Consider the following 27397-nt stretch of genomic DNA (forward strand, 5'->3'; position numbering starts at 1 on the left):
AACGGGCTCAAAAGAATGAACGAAATTATTTTGCTTCAAAGCTTCTAGGTGCATGACTGTACGTTTCATCTGTTGTAAAATTTTGCGCGACCTCTTTCATAATCAAAAAATCTCAGCTTTTATACCGCCGCTATTTCTATTTTAAGGTGCCGTTGTTACATAACTCCTAAGTGGGGCAAGGGGGGTCAGTTGCGTCCTTTCGACACCTCATTTTCCGCAGAATCATATATAATTGCTCGATTTGTTTTTCCTAATGAATATGGTTTGCGCACTTTTTGCAATACAATTTTTTTTAAAAAAAAGACAGTGATCTTAAATAAACATATTATAGTCCAAAACATATTTGATGGTTGCACCATTTCTTGAACAAACAAATTGGAATCTTTTTCTGTTAAGTTGAATCGACACATTATTTCATGATAACTATCACACAACTGAAGAGTGTTGATTCCAGGTCTACACTGTCAGCCGATCTCAAATGTCAACGAGAAACGACATGTCCGGATTTTGACCTAAGTTTGCTGGGATCGCTTCCACAATTCACTTGCCAACAATTAGCAACTTCGACTCAAATACAAAGTCTCATCAGCAACTTGTCAGCACACACGCCGTCACACGAAAAAAATGTTAAGCATTGGGTCGATGCAAAAGATATTTACAAGAAGCGGACTTTATTTGCCTTGTAGACTTTGGTCGATGCAGTACGTTATGTGCTGTTGTGAAACGTTCATTCATTGAAAAGATAGAGGTGCAGTTATTACAGAACTCCAGTAGATGGAAGTAGTGTAGAACTTTATAGCACAGTTCGATTCACAGCACATTTTCACGCAGGTGATTTTATGTAACTGGAATCTGCAGCCTCCTTGGCATTAAGCTTGCACTGAGATTTACAAAAGAGCATGGACAAGGGTAGTTAAATACAAATAGGTGAAAACTACTTGCCAAAGACATAAAGACAACAAAGAATAACGCCATTAGTGTATTTTGTACGATCTTTGAATGCAAACACTCTAGGCCACTTCAAAATGGGTAGAAAGTTTTTGCTTTACTTGTTAATGCTGTGAAGACTGTAGTCAAATGCAATTGTATCAAATCACCAGTGACCTTAAGCAGTTCATGTAATAGAAGATGAAGTCTTTAATAGCAACAGAACACGACCTTGTTACCTACACATATGTAGGTAATGCAGTGTACTACACACTATTTGCCAATGTGACTATATTTTAGTTCACTGTCACCTTCAAGGACAATTCGTGATAGACAATAACCAGTCTTGTCAGCAATGCCCACATCCCATGAGAGCTTCACAAAATCTCGGAATATCATCATCCCCAATGTCACTAAAGGCCCCAACAGCAAAAAAAAAGCAAGGATGTGATTTTGTTATTAGTCAACATAATTTAAAATTGATTTTCATATTTACTAATTTTGTAAATTTTTACGTTTTCTATGCAGATAAAGCTCATTAGACCTTTATGTCTCCGAGTGACAGATTTATTGAAGACCATTTTTCCCCTGCACTTTCCTATACATGTCCCTCTTCTCAACAACCCCTACCCCTCACTTTCCAAACTCCCCATATTTTTGTGCTTTGATGCTTCCCTAATATTGGACACTGAACAGCTTTGCAAGTATGGCCTACTTGTTTAGTTGTGAACAGCTGTGATCGGATACCAATTCAAAATAATTGATTGAGTGAAGAAATACAGTAACAACCAATTTAGGATGCTGTGCACTTGCATGTATTAGAATCTAAATTTATTAATGCATAAGGCCTGATTCTTTGCAACAGAATATTTATATACACACTGCAGCTGTTATAACTCACCAAAATACATGAAAATTCTCTGGTGTGTCAGTTAAGGCTTTGGCCTGGTAAATCAGTCAACTTGCCTGGTTTAAAATTTAAACAAAGTTTAGCAAGAAGCAGCTATCAACAACAACTAGTGTATTCTCCATTGAAACATTTCCACAAGCTCCACTTGCCAAATAATCTGAACTATGTATAAGTGCTGTCCTCCTTTTACTTTGGTACTTGTGAGTTACCCTCATAGAATAAAAAAAGATATACAGCTTGGAAACAGACCCTTCAGTCCAACTCGTCCATGCTGACCAGATATCCTAATGCCCTGTTGAGCGCAAAACGCTGCAATAAAATCTCGTTTTTCCAACTATACTTAAAGTATTACCAAACAACTTGCAGTCCTCTGGAACCAGCCTCTTATTTGAGAATGTGCAGCATCCTTGGATTTACTCCACCCCCCCAAAGTCCTGGTGGCTGTTCAACTACAGGTTAGCCAACCTACCATGTCCATTCATTTTCAGCTCATTTCATTTCAGCGGCTGCTATGGTTTTTTTGGAAAACTCGCCAGAACAGGCGTGGGATCACAAGAACTAAGATGTTTGTATTGCTGGCTCTCTTATATGATTTCCAAATACTAAGGGTATAGCAAGTCAGCTAAAGCCAAAACTTTATGCCCTGTCTTACTTCAAACCAATCTGTTATCTGAATTCTCCAAGTCTGGAAAGTAAGTAAAAGTGGGAATAAAGAATAGAACTGTGGAACTAAAGAATGGAAAACAAGAAAAATGATACAGAATTCAAGTGCAAGAATCAAATGGGGCCAAAATGCAAAGTAACATGAATGGAACTGAGAATGCTAAACAGACAAATCTAAAGATCTTGTGCCTTAATGCACAGAGCATTCACAATAAAGTGAATGTATTAACCATGCAAATAGATATAAACAAATCAAAGTTTGGATTATGTAGACATGACAGCAAGGTGACCAGGGATGGGAACTAAATATTCAGGGGTAGTCAGTTTTTAGGAAGGACAGACAAAATACAAAAGGCGTTGGTACTGTTGGTTACAGAGGAAACTAACACAATAGTGAAGGAGAATATTAGCTTTGGTGAAGTAGAATCTGGAATCTGCAAAGCTTAGAACACTCAGGTGCAGGAAACAATAATGGGGGTGGGACACAAAGAGTGTACAGACACCGAAGTGATATTTGAAGGTATTAAACAGGAAATTTGAGATACAAGCAATGAAGTACAGATGTAATTTTGGGTGATTTTAACCTGCATTTAAATTGGGCAAAGCAAATCAGTAATAAATTTGTAAAGGAAGAATTTCTGCAGCATGCATGGGATAGCTTTCTGGATCAATATATTGGAAAAGCTATAGAACAGGCTATCCTAGACTGGGTATTACGTAATAAGAAAGGAATAATCAGCAATCTAGTTGAGAAGTCTTTGAGAAGTGATTAGTATTATAGAATTCTTTATTAGTGGACAGTGTCAATATTGATTCCGAGACTAGGGTCCCAAATCTAAATAAAAGAAAACTATGATGGCATGAGTTGGCTAAGATAAATTTGGGAATGTTACTTGAAGAGATGGTGGTGGGTAGGCAATTACAAACATTTAAAGAACACATAGATGAACTGGAATTTGTTCATTTCTGACTACCAAAAACAAAATGGCAAAAGTTGACCAACCATAGCTAACAAAGCAAATTAGAGATAGCATTAGATTCAAGGAAGAGGCACACAAAATGGCTAAGCAAAGCTGCAGACGTGAATACTGGAAGCAATTTAGACTTCAGCAAAGGAGGTCAAAATGGATGATTCAGGGAGCAAGAACAGACGAATAGAATAAGCTTATGGAGAATAAAGACACTGATAGAAAAGATTTCCCTAGTACACAAACAAACAAAAAATAGTGAAAACCAGTGCAGGACCTTAAAGGTTCCAGCCTAAAACATTAACTCTCCTGCTCCTCTGATGCTGCTTGACCTGCTGTGCTTTTTCTACTTTATCGACCCTAATAGTCAGAAACAGAAGAAATTATACAAGGAAACAAAGAGGTGGCACAGCAATTAAATGCATATTTTGGTGTGTTTTCACAAAAGTCAACTCAAATAACATCCCAGAAATGTTGGCAAGTATGGGGTGAAGTTAAAGGAAATAAGTTTTAATATGGTAAATAGTTTGGGGAAATTGATGGGATTAAAAGCTGATAAATCCCTAAGGCCCAATATGCTACATCCCAGCGTACTTAAAGAAGTGATTCTCAACGAGTAGATTAATGGTCATTTTTCAAGATTTTATAGATTCGAACAGGTTTTTTGGATTGGATAGTAGCCAACCCTCTATTTAAAAAATAAGAATTAGGGTATTAGAGACCAATTAAACTGTCAGCAAAAGAGCAGAAAATACCCCATTAATGCAATTAACAACAACTGCCATCCATCTATGTGCTCTTATAAGTGTTTGCCTTTGCCTAATGTGGCATTAATGTCCATTATACAAGATTTAATAGCAAAACACTTGGTGGGGTGGGGTGGAGTTGGGGAATGACAGGTTCAGACAGTAAACATGGACTTACAAAAAGGAAACTATGCTTGATAAATCTACTGGAATTTTTCAAGAATATAATAAGAGTTCATAAAGAGAGCCTGTGGATGTGGCTTACTTTGACTGTCACAAAACTTTCGATAAAGTCCCACATATGAGATTAGCATGTGAAATTAAAACATGGGACTGAGGTAATGTACTGATGTGGATAGAAAGCTAGTTAGCAGGCAGAAATCAAACAGGAATAAACATGCGTCTTTTTTGAGCAGCAGGCATTTAATAGTGGGGTATTGCAGGAATCAGAGTTTGGACTCTAGTTATTTGGAATATATATTTATCATGTAGATGAGGGAACTAGATACATCATTTCCAAATTTTCAGACAACAAAGCTGAGTGAGAGTGAGCAGAGGTCAGCAAAGATGATTCTGTATGATTTGGACAAATTAAGTGGGTAAATGTATGGTAAATAAAGTATAATGTGAATAAATGAGCAGTTATCCACTTAGCTTGTAAAGAGAGGAAGCAGATTATGTGAATGGTAATAGATTGGGAAAGAGGCAGGTGCAACAAAATCTGATGTGCCCTTATACACCAGTTGCTGAAAGCAAGCATGCAGGTGCAGTAGGCAATGAAAGCAGCAAATTATATGTTAGCCTTCATAGCAGGGAGGATGTGTGTACACAAACAGGGATGTCTTGCTGCAATTGTGCAGAGACCAGTGCAGAAGAATGTTCCAAATATGGAGGGAGTGCAACAAAGGCTTACCAGACTGATTCCTGGGATAGTAGGACTGAGAATATTCAGAGTGTATAAGTTAGGACCATTTTCACTGAAGTCCAGAAGAATGAAGGGGATTTCATAGAAATCTGTAAAATTATAACAGGACTAGATAAGGTAAATGCAAGAAGAACGTTCTGGATAACCAGGGAGTCCAGAACCAGGGGTCACAGTTTAAGGATATGGGCTAGGCCACTTACGACTGAGAGAAGGACACATTTATTCACCTAGAGTGGGTGGTGAGCCTGTGGAATTCTCTGCACACAAAGCAATTGACTCAAAATGTCTTCAAAGAGAAATTAGATATATAATTACAGTCAGAGTCATACAGCCTGGAAATAGACCCTTCTGTCCAATTAGTCCACACCAACCATGTTCCCAAACTCAACTCATCCCACCTGTCTGTGTGACCCATATACCTCCAAACCTTTCTTATTCATGTTTGAAAGACATTTGGATAGTTATGTTATAATTGTACCTGCATTCACCACTTCCTCTGGCAATTCATTTCACATACAAACCATCCTGTGTAAAAAGGTTGCCCTCACGTCGTCTTTAAATTTTTCTCTGACCTTAAAAAATATGCCCTTTAGTTTTGAACATTCCCACCTTAGGGAAAATATCTTTGTTATTCACCTTATCTGTGCCCCTCATGATTATTTAAAGTTCTGAGGTCAATCCTCAACCTCCTATGCTCCAATGAAAAAAGTCCCAGCCTATTTTTATAACTCAAAACCTCCACTTCCAGCAACATCGTGGGAAACCTTTCTGAACCCTCTCTAATTTTACAGTATCATTCTGAAAACAGGATGAGCAGAACTGCACAGAGTACTCCAGAAGAGGACTCACCAATCTCCTATATATCCATAGCATGATTTCCCAACTCCTATTCCCCAAGGTCTGAGCACTGAAGGCAAGCATTCTAAATATCTTATCCTGTCGACTTGTGACACAAATTTCCAAGAATTGTATACCTGAATCACTACCCAGGATCCTACCATTAATTGTATAAGTCCTACCTTTGTTTGTTTTACCAAAATGCAATATCTTGCATTTATCCAAATTAAACTCCATCTGCTACTCCTCAGCCCATTGCCACTACTGATCAAGATCTTGTTGTAATCTTAGATAACATTCTTCATTGTCCACTTCGGTGTCAGCCACAAACTTACTAATAATGCCTTCTATATTCTCATGAGGGCTAAAGGGATAAAAAGGTATGGTGACAAAGTGGGAACAGGGGACAGAGTTGGATGATCAGCCTTGATCATATTGAATGGCAGAACAGGTTCAAAGGGATGAACGGCCTACTCCTGTTTGCTGTGTTTGTATGAATAATGACCATCTATATCCAGAGGCAAAGCATCAAAATGTCTTTGTTTTTACTTTCTCACTTTGAAAATATAGTTCTGCACAACATCAACATTTAGCATTTCAATTTTTAAAAGACAGGTAAGTTAAAATTTCGTGTAGAAAAGTCTCGTGTTAACCATTCTCCCAAAAGTCTGTTTGACATTCAAATGCATGAAGGTAGATATGGGAATGTGATTTCAGGGTGAAGGTGTGTTGGTCTTACTTCTTACTTTCAAGTAGCAACTTGTGCTGTAGACAAAGTGGAACCAATTGATGTTTTGCATTTAGAAGGACAGAAGGCATGTAAGATGCTACAAAGATTATTGTGGAAAATAAATGCTTATGGCGGTATAACTTTACATACTGACATGGACAGAAGATTGGCTGGCTAACAGAAAATAGTAGAAATAAGATCGTTTGCAGGCTGACACAAGTGGTGTGCTATAGGGGTTGGTGCTACAGCTTCAACTTACATCAATGAATCAGATGAATGGATCAAAGTTACAGTAGTTAAACTTACTAATGGCAGGAAAGTGAGTTGAGAAGGATATATCTTTTTTAAAAAGTAAATACAGTTAGGTTAAGCGAGTAGTCAAAAAAAATGGCACATGCAGAAATGTAGAAACATGTGAAACTGTCCATTTTGGCAGAAAGAATAAGTGTTATTATCTGAATGGTGAGATGTTGTAAAGCTCAGGAGATCTGGATGCCCTAGCGCATGAATCACAAACTTAGAATGCAGGTACAGCAAATAATCAGGAAAAGCTTACAATGTTATGGTTTATTGCAAGGGAAATTCAATTCCAGAATAGAGAGGTTATGCTTTAGTTGTACGAGCATTGGTGAAACATCTGGAGTACTGTGTACAATACTGGTCACTGTACTTAAAGCAAGATGCTAATTTATTGGAAACAGTTCAGGGGTTTACTTGACTAATAATCTGAAATGAGTAATTAACTTTTGAAGAAAGGCTGGTTTGTATAATCTGGAGTTTAGATGAATCAAAGGTGACTTAATTGAGACATGTACAGAGCCTGAGGCGACCTTAATAGGTGGATGTTGAAAGCATGTTTCCTCTTGTGGGAGAGTTGAGTACGAGGAATCAATTTAAAAATAAGGTGTCACCCATTTAAAACACAAATACGTTTTTTTCTCTTTCACAAGAGGGCTGAGTTTCATCTGAATTTCCTTTAAATTATGAATTTTTTAAAATATAGAATAGCTTATGGTGACCATGAAACCATAGACAATCACTGTAAATACCCAAGTGAGTTACTTATGTCCTTTTTGAAAATACATTTATTGCCTCCTCCCCTGGTCTGGCCTACACATGACTCTAAATTCACCACAATGTGCATGTTTCAAGTGTTCTCTAAAATGACCTAACAAGGTATTCGGTTGCATAAAATTATTACCAAATCCGGAGAAAGAAAACTGTCTGGTGAACCATCTTACATCTACTTTGGGCCATGAAACTACAACAGCAAACCTGACCCTGTCCACCTTGCAAACACATCTTTATTACCATATGGAAGCTCGTGTCAAAATTGGGAGATCTGATTCATACACTAGTCCAGCAACAACCATTGTTATACTCACGGAACCATTCCTTGCAAACAATATCCCACTACCATCACCAACCCTGGTTATGTCCTGCCAGATGTCTACAACATTGTTCCCAGACCCCATGAAGTTGCATAGCACAGGTTGAACATGGGCAAGGAAACCTGCCAATTAGTCATAACCCTGTCACAGTGCCCCCTCACCTCAAGCTGATTAATTAGTACCCCTCCATTTTGAACACGACTTGGAGAAAGCATCAAATGGCAAGGGCACAGATTTTCTCCAACTGAAGGACTTCAATGTTCATCATTGAGTGGTTTGGTAGCATCTCTACAAACAGAGCAGGCAGAGGAGAGAACCAACACTCACCCATCTGTGACAGATGCATCTGTCCATGACAGCATCAGGAGAGACTACTGCAGTCAGTACGGACACAAACTCCATCCTTCTCATTGAGGATACTTTACCATCCGAAATGGATAGACTTTAAACAGTTCTCGCAATCCAAACTCTATTCATTAGACAGGGTCAACCATCAGCAGCAACAATGTAGTCAACACAAATTGCAACCTTGCTTATTCCCCACTCTACCAATAACATCAAATTGGAAGATCAGTCCTGCTTACTGATAAAATGAGATGTCAACCCAACAGAGTTACCAATTAGCAGAGACAGCATGTAAAGACCAGGTTAAGCAATTCCACACTAACCTAGATCAGCAAACTTGCCACAGCCAGTTATGAATGTTGATGCACAATCAAAACAACAGGAGGAAGCGAAGGCTCACAATGAGCGAGCCCAACACATTAGTGCAAAAGATAAAGCTGAAGCTGTTGCACAGGGGAAGTGGGTAACATAGCAGTAAAATCACCAGACTAGCAATCCATAAACTCAGTCCAAGGGTACATGGTTCAGTCTCCATCATGGAAATGGAAAAGTGTAAATTCAATATAAGGCTACCCTAATGGCCACTAAGTAACCACTGTTGACTGGTATTTAAAAAGGAATTACCTTATTAGTGTCCTTTAGGGTAGGAAGTCTACCATCTGTATTTGGGCTGGCTTAGTCAGTGAAGGTCACATCCAAATGAATAAGTAAAAGAAATTCACCTTTCACCAAAAATACCAAGAGATTGATGGATCTTGGCTTTTGCCCATATTACAAATGCAGCCTTCAACCAATTTAATTCAATCCGATATTATCATGAAGGCACTGGATTTTGCCAAAAGCAATGTGCCCTGATAACATTCCAGTAACTGTACTGAAGATTTGTACTATACTACTTGCCAAGTTGTTCTTGTATATTGATAACACTGGCAACTATGGTACCTGACAAAATAGAAAATTGACCAGGTGAGTCCACAAAATTCCAAACCAGCCAAATTACCACCCCGTTATGCATTCTCAACCATCTATAAAGTAATAGAAGGAATTGTTGACAATACTATTAAGGCAACCTAGCAAAGGAGTAACCTGCTCACTCACATTGAGTTTGGGTTCTGCCAGAGGCACTCATTTCCTGATCACATTAAGCCTTGGTCCAAACCTGAACAAAAGGGGTGAACTCCAGGCTGAAGGAGTGAGTGACAGCTCTTGACATCAAAGCAAAATTTAATGGAGACTGACACTGGAAAGCTCGGCAAAACTGAAGTCAGTAAAAATCAGTGGAAAAATCTTCAGTGGTTGGCATATTATCTAATACAATGGAAGATGGCTGTGGTTATTGGAAATCAATCATTTTGCGTCCAGGACATTTCTGCAAGAGTTCCTCAGGGCAGCATCCTAGGCCCAACCATCTTCAGCTGCCTCAATGACCTTCCTTCATCATAAAGTCAAAAGTGGGGATGTTCGCTGATGAGTGCGCAATTCATAATTCCTCAGACTGTGAAGCAATCTGCAGCAAATGCTCCATAATGTCCGCTTAAGCGGCTAAGTGGCAAGTACTACTCAGATCATGTAAGTACTAGACAATGACCCACGTCCATCAAGGGAGAATCTAACAATGGGCTCTTAGTGATCAATGGCATTACCAGTGCTGAATTCTCCACGATCAATATACTAGGGGTTTACCACTGAGCACAAATTGAACTGAACTAGCCATATAAATATTGTGGCTATAAAACCTAGGTCAGAGGCTGGGAATTCTGCAGTGAATACCTTGCTTCCTGTCTCCCAATGTTCATTCATCATCTACAAAAGGTACAAGTCAGAGTGATAAAATATCCCTGACCCAACGGGATTGCCAAACAGATTGCTAACGACAATGCAAAGCAGCCCACTTGATTGGTATCCATTCACACCACCGTCAACACTCAATCCTTCACCACCAATATACGGTGGCAGCAGGCTGTACCATCTACAATTTGCAATAAATGGCCAAGGTTGCTTTGACAGCGCCTTCCAAAGCCTGCAATTTCTTACACTTAGAAGGGCGGGGTAGAAGGAAAACCACCACTTATAAATGGTTACACCCAAGCCACATAATATACTGACTTAGAAACAAAACCATTTCCTCAATGAGTTAAACTCTCAGAATTCCTTCCCTAACACTGGTTGCCATGGTTCAAGAAGGTAGCTCACCAGCATCCAGTGACATCCATGTCCCTTAAACAAATTCATACATTTAATCAGTCACACTGTTAATGCTGCTCTTCTACAAAGTTAAATTGGTTACTGTACTGGAAGTTATAAAACCATGCTCAAATTTAATCATGGTTTTGGTTTTGTCATCACAACACAAAGGCAATATGGGGGCACGGGTGGAAATTAGGAAATATCTGAATCTTAAAAACATAAAATGGAATTTTGTTTTTATTTTTCATTCATGGGCATCATTTCTTCCCCATCCCTAACTGACCTGAAGGAGGTTGGTGATGAATTGTTGTCTTGAAATACTGCAATCCATTTGCTACAAGTAGACTCACAATGTTATGAAGTGAGGGAACGTCAAATCCAAATATTGCTCCAATATCATACCTGTCATCCACATTGGTGCAAGGGGCATAGCTCAAAACTGCTGAAAGCAAAATTAGTATATTGAAGTTAGGATTTCAGAATGCAGTGATCAGCATTTCAGTCAGGCAAGCAGCTAATTTGAACTCATTCCAGAAGTCAACTGAGAATGGAAAACATGTTTTAAAAGGTGGATAAATCAAAAACAAACCACTTCTTTTATCTGCATCAAAATAGTTTAAATTCAATAATAACTTGCAATTACTTAGCACCTTTAATGTAACCAAACATCCCAAAACATTTCAGTGAGCATCAAAACAAAATTTATACAGACCCAAGTAAAGAACTGGGGAGCTTTTGGAAAACTATGTGCAAATGTATAAAGTGACAAAACACATTAATTAATGACAGTTCAAAGGTTGCCTTCTTGTCTGGACATTAAAAAGGTTCAGTTTTCATCATGTCAATGCAGGCAGAAATTGATAATTGCAGCCTTATGCTATTCAGATGTCACTGCTTCAGAAGCTGAGATAAGCAAACCAAACATTTTTCAAATCACAATTGAAGAAAAGCAAAATCAGTTCCATCACCCTTTACCTAAAATGGATTCAATTACTTCAATTAATCAACTTATTCTCAGGTTTCATACTCATGTCAAGTGTAAATATATATCTAATTAAATGAAGATTGCATCTTATGTTCCAATGTGTCCACAACTCAAATTAAGAAAAAATACATACAGATATTGGTAGAAGGCTGTGATATTGGTAATGTTAGCTTGTATTTCAAATGTTATTACTGCTGTGTACATGTTGCAGCAGAGGACTTACGGTCCCAAGTTCAAGGGACCCAGATAAATGTATCAGTAAATAGACGCTGGACAATAAAAATAATCAAGTGACAGATTGAAATAATTCATTTATCCACTTTGGAAATTCTAATTGGTATTAAATCATTAATGATTAATGCTTCTCAGTTAGCTTGATATTAAATATCATGCTCAAATGCATTCAAATTCACCTTGAACATTGTGTAAAAACAAAAGATTCATTGACAGCAGGTGTGATGGAAATGTATAAAAACTTCATAATTTTGATAAGATAAATTGGAAAAAATATTTCTTTAAATACTGGTTGGTCAGGTGTTTAACCAGAGCGCATAAACTTAAAATCAAATGAGAAAGATCTGTTTCTTTTTCAAAAAAAATTGTCAGAAAGTGGTTATCTGAAACAGTGGTGAAAGTAGAATACCTAACAGCTTTTTAAAAAAAAACAAAAAGCAGAATCCAATTCCCTTTGAAGCCACAATTGAATCTCTCAGCACTTTATTCTCAAGCAGTGCATTCCAGATCCTAACTCGATGTTGCTTTGAAAGAAAGTTTTCACGTTGCCACAACATCATCTTGCTGCCAATGGGAAATTTCTGATTATCCATTCTGCTCAAAACCTTCATGATTTTATCCTCTATTTAGTCAACTCTCAACCTAGCCACTTCTTTAAAAAAAGTAGTCCCATAAACCCACATTGTTTTATTGCTCCTGTACCCTTATCACTTTTTGAAAAAAATGTATTGTTCCTAATTTGTTTACTTCACACTTCTCTACACACAATGTTGTCCCACCAGCTGAAAATCTCAGTCTATACCTATTCACCTTACAGTTCATAACATTTCCAAGTTTGGTGCCATCTGCAAAGTTCGAAATTTGAAGCGTCAGAATTGGATTTTCAGCCATAAAATCTATAACCTAATGACTCAAAAAAAGATACAACTGTTATAACAGCAAATTAAAAAAAAGTAAAATTAACCGGGGAATTTTGGGTGTTGCCCAGCCAAAAGTATCTGACAAGCATTTGCTTTGTGTATATTTCACTGTACTCAAAGTAGCTAAAGGTATACATGTTTATTCAGGGGACATTACATCAGGTTTCCTTGCTCAAGAAGTTAGTCTGGCAGAAAAACGCAATCAATATTTTCAAAAATCTCAAGGCACTTTCAACCTGTCATTATAAAAAAAGGGTTTTTTTTTCAAATGGACACCATCTCCTGTACTGTTACACTAGCTCCTGAACTTAACATTCTTGCTTTACATAAACAGAACCAAGACAGTGATAACTAACATTATTAGTATGCAAAGTTAAAGGTACAGGTAATTCAAAAACCTTATTAGTTTTATCAACTTTCTCTCACAAAGATTTGCTCAATTCACAATCAATAGTATACATTTAGATTGCCTTAAAAATAGACAAAACATCAAAACACTTGGAACAATAAAATATTTAAATAAAGGTCATAAATAGCTTGGATAAAATAACTTGGCTAGTTTTTTTCCTCTGGGTAATTTAGCCTTGTCAACTTTTTGAAGATCATTTCCGAATGGTTGATACCTTGATTGTGCGGGGACCCATCTTAAGTATTTTTTCAGCTGTTTAAGAATGAGTATTTGAATAACGTCCAGGTCAATGGCCTGAATGAGAGTAAGCGTATAACCTTTACAAAGATAATACCCTTTAATTTATGGGCTTGATAAAATCCAACCTAGTCCCTATTCAGGATAGAAATGTTCTCAGTATGGTATTTACTAACAAGCTAACAAAGGCAATAAAGGAGAGATGGCTTGAAAAGTGCATCAAAAGAAAAACCTTAAAAGTAGAAAAGGCGCTGAGTTTGGGCTATCAGAGAAGCCAGATTTACGTCTGTGCTCAATTGCATGGGGTACCAAAAGTTGGAAATCAATCCATCCTGTAGCAACGGTGTAAGAAACAGCAACTTTAATTCCATCCTGGATTTAAATCTAGAAGCCTGAACTGAACTCATCTGACTGAGGAATCACTGCATTTTTCTCTTTTTGTCTGTGTTTTCTACTTTCCTTTTTCTGTTACCATAGATTTTTTTTCTGAACCTATCCCAAACTATTTGTTTCTCTTGTTCCCTTTTCTTGTGCATGACGCTATTTAGAAACATTGCACTCCAGTCTCAACCAATCGCAGGAACACCAGAAGTTAGTTGAATTCTGAACAAGGTGGTGGTAATACGGAGGCTTTATTCCATTCAAGTGTCAGTCGGGATCTGTGTTTATATATTCAATAGCCTTGCAATTTATTTCTCCCAAAAATCGAAGTTTCTTAGTAGGGTTAAATCACAAAAACATTAGTGCATATTTGTGCCTTTTAAAGATTAAAACAATTGTTATGCAGAAGATCTTACTTGATCAGGTGAATAAAAATTTTGACAAAGTGATCACAGCTTTAAAAAAAATTCTCAATTGCAACATCTGTATTTTTGAACACTTCCCACTATAACTGGGCAAAAGTCACAAATCAGCCTCCAATACAGCTCAATTATAGAAACATAAACTTGTAGTTAACTTTGAGCCTTTAGTGCACAGGGCAACAGGCTCCTGTGTAACAGTGATCCGTGATGGTCATGGCGCCGGGACAACTCTAAAGATAAATAAACTTTACATTACTAGGTCTGTAATTAAATAAAACCTTACGTTTTGTTTTAAAATTCTGAAATAACTTTGTAACCACAGGAATTTTATAACCTGGAACACAATGGCTCCCATAATGAAGCACACAGTTTGAACTGGCAGTGGGCAATACAGGGAGAAGCACACTATATTATTCAGATGCTAATGCATAATATTTATAATAGAAGAAAGCTCTCCCTGAGTTTTGTCATGCAATATTGATTTGAGATACATAAACTAATATACACAATTTACTCTGAAAAATCTTCCCTGAATATAAATTGTTAAATGTTTCAAAGATTACAATGCTCAACAGTTTTTTTATTTCATACATAGAAAACGTATTAGGAGTAGTGTTTGAAATGACAGAACTCCGTAAAATTTTAATGGCAGGTATTCTGGGAAAAATAACAGCATTCCATCCACAAATATTTTCAAGGAATAAATATGCATTTATAAATAGTGTAAATTTACATCAAGATTAGAAACAAAACAAAAAAAAAATCACAAATCTGAAGTTTATTCCTTAGTCTATGTGCAACCCATTTATCTGTGACTTGGCTGTTTAGTTTAACTAGGAAACCAGAACAAATTTAAACATCGTGGTTTCAAAATAACAAAACAGAGGAACATAAAAGCGGTAAAAAAAATTCTCTCTCACCTAACTTTTCACATTACAAAATTTTCTTAATAGATGTTGCCCTCAAGAGAGACATAAAATTCCTAACTACCATACAAAAATGACCAGCTAAGCTAGTACTTTTAAAGGGAAAAATCTGAATGAAAAAAGATGATGAAACCAATTCATCAGCCCAAGACAGAGTAATACAAAAAAAAAGAATGTCTTCAAGTCAGTAGTCTGTGTGATGTTGCCAGTTTTTCTCTGATATATACAAAATATGAAAAGTTATTTATAGGTACAGCTAAAACAGCTTTACATTAATCCATTTATCCTGGAAAAGAAGCAACTCCACTCCTATCCAGTATTGTTGACACTCCGCACTTGGAAGGTTGCATAGACACACAGTTTTCAGTCAGCAGCCACATGGGATAGCCAAATATCAGTGGTGTAACACAGTGGAAGTTGATGTCACATCCTGAACACCAAAGATGTTTCACTAGTTGTCCATAAAACAATAAGTGTCAAGATGAAGATGAAGGCAGTGGAGGGGCCTGAAACAGAAGACTTGAAATGAGAACAACCTATTTCATGGCAATCCATAAGGCAATCATGTTTTTTTTCAGATCTAATACAGTTAATATCTAAAAAGTATTATTAAAGAATCATCTACAGTTTGAGTTAATACAGACATAACATTTGCAAGTCTGAGAAGTTAACTGTCTTCAAGCAAAGAATGAATTGGTGGTTTTAAAATCAACGACAGCACACAAGGTGGCAGGATTGGCAGGACATAATCCTCACAGAAAGGACACAAGAACAAATGGCAATCATAAGATTAGGCATGGTTCTACTTTTATAACAATACAGTCCAAACTTGTGTACACAGAATGTGACTTGAGCAACGTAACAATAGAAACATACTTCAAGCACAGAATTACTGCCACCTTATGATTATAAAACTGGTAATATTTGGCAAGAAACTAAATATAATGAATGAATATTATCCCCATTTTTGTGCATTTAAAACACACTTCACTTTCTGGTCTGCAATTACAAAAATGACCATAAGATAGAGGAACATAATGAGGCTATACGGCCCGTCAATAATGGCTAATATGTTTCTCAACTCCATTCTTCTGCCTTTTCGCCCATAATCCTTGATCCCCTTACTAACCAAGAACCTATGTATCCACAGCACTCTGCAGCAATGAGCTCCACAGACTCATCACTCTCTGGCTGAAGAAATTCCTCCTTATCTTAGTTCTAAGGATCATCCCTTCACTCTGAGGCTGTGACCATGGATCCCAGTCCCTCTTATTTGGAACCATCTTCTCCATGTCCACTTAGAGTCATACACCTTGCAAACAGACCCTTCTCTCCAATTTGTCTATGCTGACCAGACATCCAAATCTGACCTAGTCTCATTTGCCAGCATTTGGTCCATAGCCTTCTAAACCCTTCCTAATCATATACCAATCAGATATAGTTTAAATGTTTTAATTGCACCCCTCTCCACCACTTCCTCGGGCAGCTCATTCATTACACGCACCACCTTCTGCGTGAAAAAGTTAGCCCTAAGGTCTTTAAAATCTTTCTTCCCTCACCTTAAACCTAAGTCCTCTAGAATTGGACTCCCCCACCTTAAAGAAAAGATCTTAACTATTTACCCTATCCATGCCCCTCATGATTTTATAAACCTCTTCTCAAGTCACCCCTCACCCCCAACTCTTCTGGGGAAAAGGACTCAGCATATTCAGCTTCTCTTTATAACTCAAATCTTTCAGTCCCAGCAACATCCTTGTAAACTTTTTCCACACCCTCTCAAATTTAACAACTTTCCCACACAAGGGCGACCACTATGTACACAGTATTCTAAATGCCAGAACACTAATATTTTGTAGGTTTCAATGAGATCCTTTCCCCATACTTCTGAATTCCAAGTACTGCCCTATAGTCCTCAACCCTCCCCTCACATGACAAGCCCACCACCTCAAGATCATCACTGTAAACCTCCTCTGGACGCCCTCCAAGGCCAGTATGTCCTTCCTTAGATAAATGACTCAAAAATGCGGTCTGAATAGGTCATTATAAAGCCTCAGCAGTAAATCCCTGCTCTTATATTCTAGCCCTCTGAAACGTATGCCAACATTGCATTTGCCTTCCAAACTGCCAAGTGAACCTGCATGTTAACCTTAAGAGAATCATAAACTAGGACACTCAAGTCTCATTGTGCTTCATATTTCCAAAGCCTTTCTCGTTTAGAAAATAGTCCATGCCTCTATTCTTCCTACCAAAGTGCATGACCTCACACTTTCCCACACTGCATTTCATCTGCCACTTCTCTGCCCACTCTCCTAGCCTGTCCAACTCCTTCTGCAGCCTCCCTGCTTTCTCAATACAACCTACAAACATAGCAATAATGTTCTCAGTTCTTTTGTCCAGAGTATTCGAACAAAAGTATGGATATTTATTTTAATTAGCATTAAAGTTCCTAAGGTTTTTCCTCTAGCAGAGAATTCTAAAAGTCTTCCTGTTACTTCAATGTTGACTCTCACACTGGGTACAATTCCAAAGAGCTCAATTACCTTGATCAAGCATTTTTTTCTCCGCCTTAACAGTGATGTCAAAGATTATTGTACAGAGATCAGAAGCAAGAATACCAGTTGATTTTTTCTTGTCTATCCATTTTCAATGAGACCAATTAACTTAGTTTGCAGTTTGAATCTGGTTGCTCTCTGATTTACATAGTTCAGTCAGAACCATTTATTCAGCCTATGAATTCAGAATTACTAGTTAACCTTGTACTTTAGCTGTGCAAAACAGAAATAAAATTTTCCAAATATATCCCCACTATAATGATTGAACTTACTAATGTGAACTGGTCATAGATTTGCATCATGTCCTCCATTTTGTACTGTTCCAGCACTACAAAATTGTCAAGATTTCCATTGGCCTTACGAGCACAGTCCTGGCAATGCACCACATAGGTTTTCCTTGAGTTACTCTCATTTGTGACAAAAAGCAGATCAAAAACTTCCACCTGTTATATAGAAATAAATATGACATTTTATTACAATCTAAATTCTCCTGCAACAAAGAAACAATATTGACCTAATTTCTTTCATGATTTCCAGATTTTAATCACTTCCAGAAGTTAACTTAATACAACCCACTCACCCCACCAAGCTTTTCTACAATGCTTCATACTTAAGCACTATAAATCTCTCAATGTCACTTGTGTTCAACAAAATATAGACAATTTGGGAATTTAGTACTTTAACAGGTTAAACATATTGTGTTTTTGTCTCTGTTAGACATCCACCCAGTTCTTGAACTGTTTGGACTAAGTTTCTCTGAGGTTTCCTGAATATTTTGAACTTTCTTCCTGAACAGAAGGTGGAAGTAGAATGTTTGAATTTTTTTTTTAGGGAAGAGGTGGATAGATTCTTGGCTAGCAAGCAGACGAAAGGTTATCAGGGATATGTGGGCATGTGGATCTGAGGTTAGTCAGATCTCCTATTATCTCATTTAAAGGTGCAGCAGACTGGGTGCCAAATGGCCTATTCCTTGTCCTCCTCATTTGCACACGCAGTCTGAATCTGATATGATGAACACGAGTAATCGCAATCCAGTTAGAATGCAATACACTACAAAACTAAAGAATATTCCAGTTGAAAGGATAAAGTAAAGAACTAATAGAATAATGTATGCACTGATGGAACTGGAATATGAATGGTAACTCCATATAGTGGGGTTGTTCTCACTGGAAAACGGAAGGATAAGAGATTATAGGATTGTAATTTTAATATTCTAATACAACAGAATAAAACAACATATTCATTGTGCCCAGAATAGTAAAGGGCATCACTGTGATACCAGCATTGTTACATTACTGGATTGGTAATTCAGAGATGGACCCAAGAAATAAGCTCAAATCGCACCACGTCAGTCAGGAATTTGAATTCAGTTAATTTCATTAATCTGGAATAAAAAGTTACAGTGATGGTGGCCAAGACATTGTTATAAAAGCAATCTAGTCATCAATGCCCTTTAGAGATGAAATCTGCTGTTCTTACCCAACCTGGTTGAAACACTAATCCAGACCAACTGCAATGTGGTTTATTCTGATCACGCCACACAGTTGTGTCAAAATTTTAGGATGAAGTTGAAGTGCAATATCAGTTATACATGTGCCAGTCTAAATGTTGGATGCGAAGGCACGCACAGACTTGTTAAAACTGCGACCGGTCCCACAGACTAGCCAATTAACAACTTGATACTACCTGACCCTCTGAACCATAGGGCCCAATTTGGTTTTCAACCAATGTTCTGGACTCTTCCCTCACAACACTTCCTCACTGCATATTCCATTGGTGGTAGATAGCAGGATTATGGTTTGCAGTAAGGAAGTAATAACCTTAGAGGACTCAAAATTAACTCCATGTAATCTCATGGCATCAGATACTTTTGGTAAAATTGACCTTCATTGCACGAGGATTTGAGTTCAGAAGTAGGGATGTCTTATAGCAGTTCTACAGGGCTTTGGTGAGATCACACCTGGAATATTGCAAGCTGTTTTGGTCTCTCCACCCAAGAAAGGATAGACTTGCCATTGAGGAAGTGTAGTGAAAGTTCTCCAGATTGATTTGATTGATAGATTGAAGGAGGGAGGACAGAACTGCACTAATGAGGAGGCATTCATGAACAAGGGGCCAACCGAATTGGAGTCAAGAAGGATGAGAGAGGGTCTGATTGAAATATATAAAATTCAAATAGGGCTGGACAGATGAAATGCAGATTCCTGATGCAGGGAGTCTACAAGCAGGGTCACTGTCTCAGGATATGAGGTAGGGAATTTAGGTCTAACATGAGAAAAATTTGTGACAATACTATGGCTGTAAGAGGTATATTTTGTCTTGCTTTTTTTTTAAAATGACAAGATTGAGGTAGAGAAGCTTAATGGTTGTTCCTAGCCAATAAGTAGTTTGAGAGACCTCGTTTCTTTTTTTTAAGTTGGAACAATAGAAGTAGCATGAAGGGATGGGTTCAAACTCCCACAGAACCAGAATTTTAGTTTACGTTTCAGTAGTTGCTCGGATCTTGAAATGGGACGTGGAAGCGGTCATTCCTCCGTTACAGCTAAAAGCTTGGGTTTCTGTTCCTGCTGCTAGAATTGCACCAGAGATAATCTATTTTATTGAATTTGCCTTTGCCAAGAGTATTTTTATGGAATGTTACAATATGGGAACAGTTGCTGTTCAGAAGTTATATAATCTGTTATCCTGTTAAGTATTCCAACAGAGTGAAGTTATTCCTTTTGTTATGTTTATATTTTACCTAAAGAGTAAGAATAAAGTGTGTTTTGGTAGTTTGACCAATCAAGTTGCATCCCGGACACAGTGCCTTATACTTGTCTTTAAAAAATAAGAAAAAGTTGGGGTCTAAGCTATCTCCTGGTTGTATTTGAAGGTGGTTTGGTCTGGTCCAAAAAAAAAAATAGCCTTCACTAAAAAGATAGTGAATTTGTGGAATTCTCTACCACAGAAGGCTGTGGAGGCCAAGTTACTGAATATATTTAAAGTACATTTTTAGATTTTAAAGGCATCAATAGGCATGTGCGAAAGGGGTAATGTGACACTGAGATAAAGGATCAACCATGATCATATTAAATGGTACAGTAGGTTCAAAGGGGTGAATGGCATACACTTGCTCCTAGTTTCTATGATGTAACTTGGACAAGGAAACTTGATTAACACTTCCTGCTTTCCTTCACCCAGATATATCAGTACTATGTTATGTGTCATAATCACCGAGCTTCGTGGCTAGAGATAAATTTTAGAGATAAAAGAGGAAGAAGAATACCAATATAATGTATTCGCCAAAAACTGATAACCCCGCAATTTCATCAACAGATGCCTAAGGGACAGACAACGGAATGAGGACATGCCACAACCCAAAGGACTAGCCACACTACCATACATCAAAAACATTTCTGAACTGACAGCCAGATTACTGCGACCACTAGGACTGATAACAGTACATAAACCAACAGCCACTCTCAGACAACAACTCACCAGGACAAAGGACCCAATACCACAGGAGGCTCCCAAGTACTGAGGATATCACCTAGACAGGGGACGAAATGTCTGCAACACAAATTCCCAGCTCGGCGAACAGAACCACAACAATAAATTTTAGTTTCAGGAATTAAGTGTTAAATTTGAAATAAATGAAAACATCCAATTGTGCAACTGATAAGCATCCATTTTTGAATACAAACCAGTCTTCCCATCAATTTCCTTTAAAGGGCAACCAACATTTGTTTATCTTACAAGATCAAACTTGGCACATGAAGGCACAACCCATCTTTAAATTCACATGGAGCCAAAACATCTGTCCTTACTTCGATAAAAGATTTAAATTGTTTACATTCCAGATAAAAAGGCAGTGATAAACAAAAGAGTTTAATAGGGCCAGCAATTCTGGCAGGCGGCAACTCAAAAGTTACATACCGGCTACTGAATCAAAGTAAAAATTATTTTACTGAACCATCCTATATCATACCACAGCACAGCTAAGGGGGCTCGAAGATCGTTTTGTTTAATTTAGCAAGGTTTTTCACTCAGAAGTTTGTCTTGGTGCAGGCTACAGATCAATTAGTTGGGAAAGCCAAAGGAGCTACATGTTGGGTCTGTGTGTGAAGGAGAAAAAAGATCATTTGCTGCATTCTTGATACATCGTTGGGAATTCATGAGGAGGAAGATTTGCCCAAATTAAAGCTGGGGGAAGAAATCTACAATGGCCTCACAATGAAAGGTAGGCAGCTAGTCTTGCGACAGCCAGCCAGCTTAATCACTTGGCTTGGAAAGAGTTAAACAGAAGTTATGGGAACAAACTAGGGAAAAAAAATGTCTATTTAAGTCCAACTCTAGGCTAAGGAGCGGAAGCAGGTGAAGTATTCTTAACAAATTAAAATGTTAAATTAAATTAGTGGTGCTTTATTTGCATAATTTCTCATTATGTACAATAATGTTTGATTTTCTTTAAAAACAGAAAATCTTGGCGTATAATTTACTTCAGTTAATCACTGCACGGACAAACTTTCATTTAAACATTAATGGTCTCCACTGTGAATGCATCCATGGTGAACATCACTTGAAGGTCCTGGACAATATGCAGTCACGAGCTGATGAGTCTCAGAAATATTCACACAACACAAATGCTCGGTAACAACGATCCTTGCCAATAGTGAGAGAATATTCCACAAAACTGAGAATAATTAACAATCTCTACCATGATAGTCAATGGCATCACTATTACTGAAACTCTATCATCATACACACACCACTGACCCGAATAAACTTGGAGTAACTACATAAATACAGTGGAAACTATATTATCCAAACGCGATGGGCGGGCACTATTTCGTTTAGGTAATCGATTATTCGGAAAAAATCATTAAATGCCTTTCCTCTGGGGCTCGGAGTTTTAAAGTCTGCTCCTTATTCAGGAGACTGCAGCGGCACACAGCGCTCGAGACCCCGTCTGCAACAGTGCTCCCCAACCCGGTCCAGCACCACCCCCTCTCCCCAGCGCAAAGCATGCGAGCCCTCGCTGCCTAACCCCACCCCCCAATATAAACGCGTGAGCTCCCAGCCCTGACCCTGTCCAACCCCGCCCCAACCCTATCCAACCCCAACCCTGAACCCCATCCAATCTTGCTCCCCCAACACAAAGTGCAGGAGCCCCCCACCCCCTTACCCAGGCATCCTGACTGCACACCAACAAGCCTGCTGCTGCTGTCGCCGTCTTAGTGGGGTAAGTCTCCAAATAGCGCACAGATACACACACACACACAGCCACAGACAACTTTTTATTGCAAATATTCGACAGGTCCCATGTTTGCCCTGTACAGGACAATGTTGGAGAGATTATTCCTGGGAAGGGGGTGGGGGTGTGGGGAAGAGAGGGGGTTAGAGTACACCCCTCTGTAGAACTCAGGGAAAGTGTGGGGAGAGAGGGAGGGCAGGAGGTCAGTCATTTGGAGACGGTGCCTGTTTAATCACTAAACAAAAGCATCACTGCTGGATACACTTCTTTGATGTGTATCGGGACCTCGAGACCTCCTTCAGATAATCCAATTTTCGGATAATTGGTATTTGAATAACCGAGTTGCCTCCGTATTGTGACTACAAGAGCATATCAAAGGCTGGGAATTCTGCAGCAGGTAATTTACCTCAATTCCCCCCAATGCCTTACCATCGACAAAGGCACTCTTCAAGTGTAAAATCAAAACTCTCCACTTGCCTGGACAAGTGTAGTTCAAACAGTGTTCAAAACGTTTCACAACATCCAGAACATAGCAGCTGTTCGATTGGTATCCAGTTCTCTGCAACCTTCGAATTTTCATTCCCATCACCACAAGACCACTGTGGTTGAGTGCATACCATCTACAAGATGTACTATATTAACTGGGTAAGCTCATTGACAGCACCTTTCAATCCCACTACCCCTATTACCTACAATGACCTGGGCAAACAAACACCACAACTTAGAAGTTCCTTCCAAGGTACAGGATTGTGACTTTCAGATATATTGATATTCTTTGACAGTAGCTGTGTCATATTGGAGAAAGTGAGAACTGCAGATCTGGAGATCAGAGCTGAAAAATGTGTTGCTGGAAAAGCGCAGCAGGTCAGGCAGCATCCAAGGAGCAGGAGAATCGACGTTTCGGGCATAAGCCCTTCTTCAGGAATGAGGAGGGTGTGCCAAGCAGGCTAAGATAAAAGGTAGGGTGGAGGGACTTGGGGGAGAGGCGTTGGGAATGCGATAGGTGGAAGGAGGTTAAGGTGAGGGTGATAGGCCGGAGAGGGGTGGGGGCGGAGAGGTCGGGAAGAAGATTGCAGGTCAAGAAGGCGGTGCTGAGTCTGAGGTTGGGACTGAGATAAGGTGGGGGGAGGGGAAATGAGAAAGCTGGAGAAATCTGCATTCATCCCTTGTGATTGGAGGGTACCTAGGCGGAAGATGAGGCGCTCTTCCTCCAACCATCGTGTTGCTATGGTCTGGCGATGGAGGCGGCCAAGGACCTGCATGTCTTTGGCGGAGTGGGAAGGGGAGTTAAAGTGTTCAGCCACGGGGCGGTTGGGTTGGTTTGTGCGGGGTCCCAGAGGTGTTCCCTGAAACGTTCCGCAAGTAGGCGGCCTGTCTCGCCAATGTAGAGGAGGCCACATTGGGTGCAGCGGATGCAGTAAATGATGTGTGTGGAGGTGCAGGTGAATTTGTGACGGATATGGAAGGATCCCTTGGGGCCTTGGAAGGAAGCGAGGGGGGAGTTGTGGGCGCAAGTTTTGCATTTCTTGCTGTTGCAGGGGAAGGTGCCGGGAGTGGAGGACGGATTGGTGGGGTTGTGGTCCTGATGAGGGAGTCGCGGAGGGAGTGGTCTTTCCGCAACGCTGAAAGGAGAGGGAGGGAAATATATCTTTGATGGTGGGGTCTGTTTGGAGGTGGCGGAAATGACGAAAGATGATACGATGTATCTGGAGGTTGGTGGGGTGGTAGGTGAGGACCGGTGGGGTTCTGTCCTGGTGGCGATTGGAGGGGCGGGGTTCAAGGATGGAGGAGCGGGAAGTGGAGGAGATGTGGTGGAGAACATCGTCAACCACGTCTGAAGGGAAATTGCAGTCTTTGAAGGAGGCGGCCATCTGGGTTGTTCAGTATTGGAATTGGTCCTCCTGGGAGCAGACGCGGCGGAGGCGAAGGAATTGGGAATATGGGATGGCGTTTTTACAGGGGACAGGGTGGGAGGAGGTGTAATCTAGGTAGCTGTGGGAGTCGGTCGGTTTATAGTGAATGCCTGTGTTGAGTCGGTCACTCGAGATAGAAATGGAGAGGTCTAGGAAGGGGAGGGAGGAGTCTGAGACGGTCCAGGTAAATTTGAGGTCGGGGTGGAAGGTGTCAGTAAAGTGGATGAACTGTTCAACCTACTCGTGGGAGCACGAGGTAGCGCCAATACAGTCATCGATGTAGCGGAGGAAAAGATGGGGGTTGGTGCCAGTGTAGCTGCGGACCCCCGCACCCGTACGTCTCACTCCGCCACTAGCTTGTTCTCATTCTGTTGTCACATTCAAAAGGCAAGTATCATGTTTTGATCATTTTAAAAAGTTTAAAAGGTGATCTATTTGAAATACACCTCTGTGGAACACGGAAGATGCAGAAAGATTTGAAAGACCGTAATTGCAGAATTAAAAATTCAAGTTGTCCCAAAAAAAAGGTATCAATTTTTCATCAATGCACTCTATCTCTCAACATCTGTCACAGCAAAAGTGACAAAAAAATGGTCCATTATCCAGCACATTCACTCATTTAATGATCGGAATAATTTAAAATTAGTTAGGACCTAATGTTGTCTTGGTGTTAATGTATATGGCAAGATCATAAAAATTACATTTTTGAAGTACTTTGTAAAGGAATACAAATTTTTCAGTCGTCACTGATCCTACCAAGTTCAAAATTTAATAAAAGGATTAATGACTAATAAGCCATTTGAATCGCAATTCAATGAACAGTGCTTCTGTCATCATGCTCCTATTTCAGTGAACTTCCCAATTAAACCCACCCTTGACTGGATATTTCAGAAACTGTAAAACTGATTACATTTTGAATTTCATACAAACCATGCTTCACAAAGCTTTCACTACAATTCTGTTGATGAGAATTAGGTGGACAAGACAAAATAGAACACCATCACACAATATGGTCAATAACAGCAAATTAATGACAATTTAGATGCCTCGCAACCTAAGTTGCCATTATCTTCAACAGAACATTAAGTTTTACCGACCTCACAAATACTGCAGTAGTGTGCAGGCTCCTCCTTTGTGCGGCCATGCCATACAATCTCTTTGCCTGTGCTAATGAGAGTTTCTCTTAACATCTGACATTGCTTGAGGGTTCTCAGCAAGCAGTATCTAAAGAAAGAAAGATAGAGGCTTTTAATTTTAACAAACTACTATTTCATAGCCATTGTCTTTTATATTGACATTCCCTTTGAGTGGTGATCCCAGTGGATAGGCAGCAAACAAATATCTTTATGGCCTCCAGCAACCAGTGGCAACTAATAACAGGTGAAGTGCAGCTCCATGTCTAATCCTATTCCTTGCCAAATTTTTCTCACTTGTTGACACCTTCCCTCTGTTCAGTCAACGATTCAATAATTCACTAATCCCCATATCTTCAATCAAGTGAAAACTTTGAGAGCTCTTGTGGTGCAGTACTGGTGACTTAGATTATAAAAACTTTTCTATTTTATTGAAACAATATTTTCTAATATTTAATGATGTCAAGAATAACCTGCAAGGTAGCTTAATTCTTTCCTCATCTTTTCATACTCAACACTGCTTCTCTTTCAACTTGACAAATATCCAAAGATTCTCAAGGTATATTTTAACCAAGATTCAGAGGTGAATGAAACATTGGATCGCTAATTTCCAGCCATTTTCACAGCTTATCCAAACAATTATGGCTTAGGTGTTATCAATATGAAGTAAAGTCAAAGTCTATCCTGGAGAAAACTCCAGGCCAGACTAATCCAAATCAAAACTGCATTAAACATTCCTCACGCAGTTCAGACAAGGAAGAAGAATGGCTCATGTGTGGAATGAACTTCCAGAGGAAGCATGGATGTGGATACAGTTACAATGTAAGAAAGACATTGGATAAGTACAGAATAAGAAATGTTGGGAGGGATAAGAACCAAGCGTGGGCAGGTAGGACTCGTTTAGTTTGGGATTACGGTCAGGGTCTTTCCACGCTGTATGACTCTTGATTCGATAAAAATGACCAATCCCATTCCATTTATGAAAGCATTACGCAAATTAGAAAATTCTTAATTATTTGAAATTACAATATGGGAGAGGTTCAAAAATTCCCAGTGTTGACTTGACACTTACTTGATCATTTCAAAAAGCTTGGGATCAGACACCTTGATGTTACGTGCCATGTTCCAGGACAGATGGATCATGGGAACAATAGACTTCACGCTCTGTAGTTTATTCCATTCATATCGTTCCACTGCTAGTTTATATTGATTTGCTGCAGAAGAAATCATTAGTTTTAACTTTAAAAGTCAAACTTTAAGTGCTGCAGAAAAAGCTTTACAAACCCAATAAAGAACCAAACATTGTTGTCAAAAAGCTAGCAAAAAAGCCTATTATTATCCTAAACTCCTTTGGTTCAAATTATGCTTTTCTTTAACAAATTTGTTTTGTTCTCTAAACAATCTAACTCTCATTGTAAAGGCA

The 27397-nt window shown here is 38.9% G+C and overlaps 1 protein-coding gene across 4 annotated transcripts in view; it reads right to left on the bottom strand.

The window, feature by feature from the left end:
- Positions 1-11262: 11262 nt before the first annotated feature.
- Positions 11263-27397, bottom strand: part of kdm6a (lysine (K)-specific demethylase 6A) — a 243113-nt gene continuing 226978 nt past the window's right edge. For 2 of the 4 annotated variants that reach the window (XM_043700863.2, XM_043700864.2), the window contains 4 exons: positions 27047-27188; positions 25939-26065; positions 17968-18138; positions 11263-15649 (listed from right to left, as the gene is read on the bottom strand). In XM_043700863.2, the coding sequence (XP_043556798.1) occupies positions 15620-15649; positions 17968-18138; positions 25939-26065; positions 27047-27188 (470 nt within the window). In that variant the 3' untranslated portion in view covers positions 11263-15619. Of the gene's footprint in view, positions 15650-17683; positions 17871-17967; positions 18139-23405; positions 23549-25938; positions 26066-27046; positions 27189-27397 lie in introns of those variants that run through there. The other 2 variants (XR_015758897.1, XM_087992814.1) reach the window with 2 other exon arrangements.

This window comes from Chiloscyllium plagiosum, unplaced genomic scaffold (genome assembly GCF_037043375.1).
Source record: "Chiloscyllium plagiosum isolate Xiang-an unplaced genomic scaffold, Cpla_swu_hap1 HiC_scaffold_12, whole genome shotgun sequence".
Classification (NCBI taxonomy): domain Eukaryota; kingdom Metazoa; phylum Chordata; class Chondrichthyes; order Orectolobiformes; family Hemiscylliidae; genus Chiloscyllium; species Chiloscyllium plagiosum.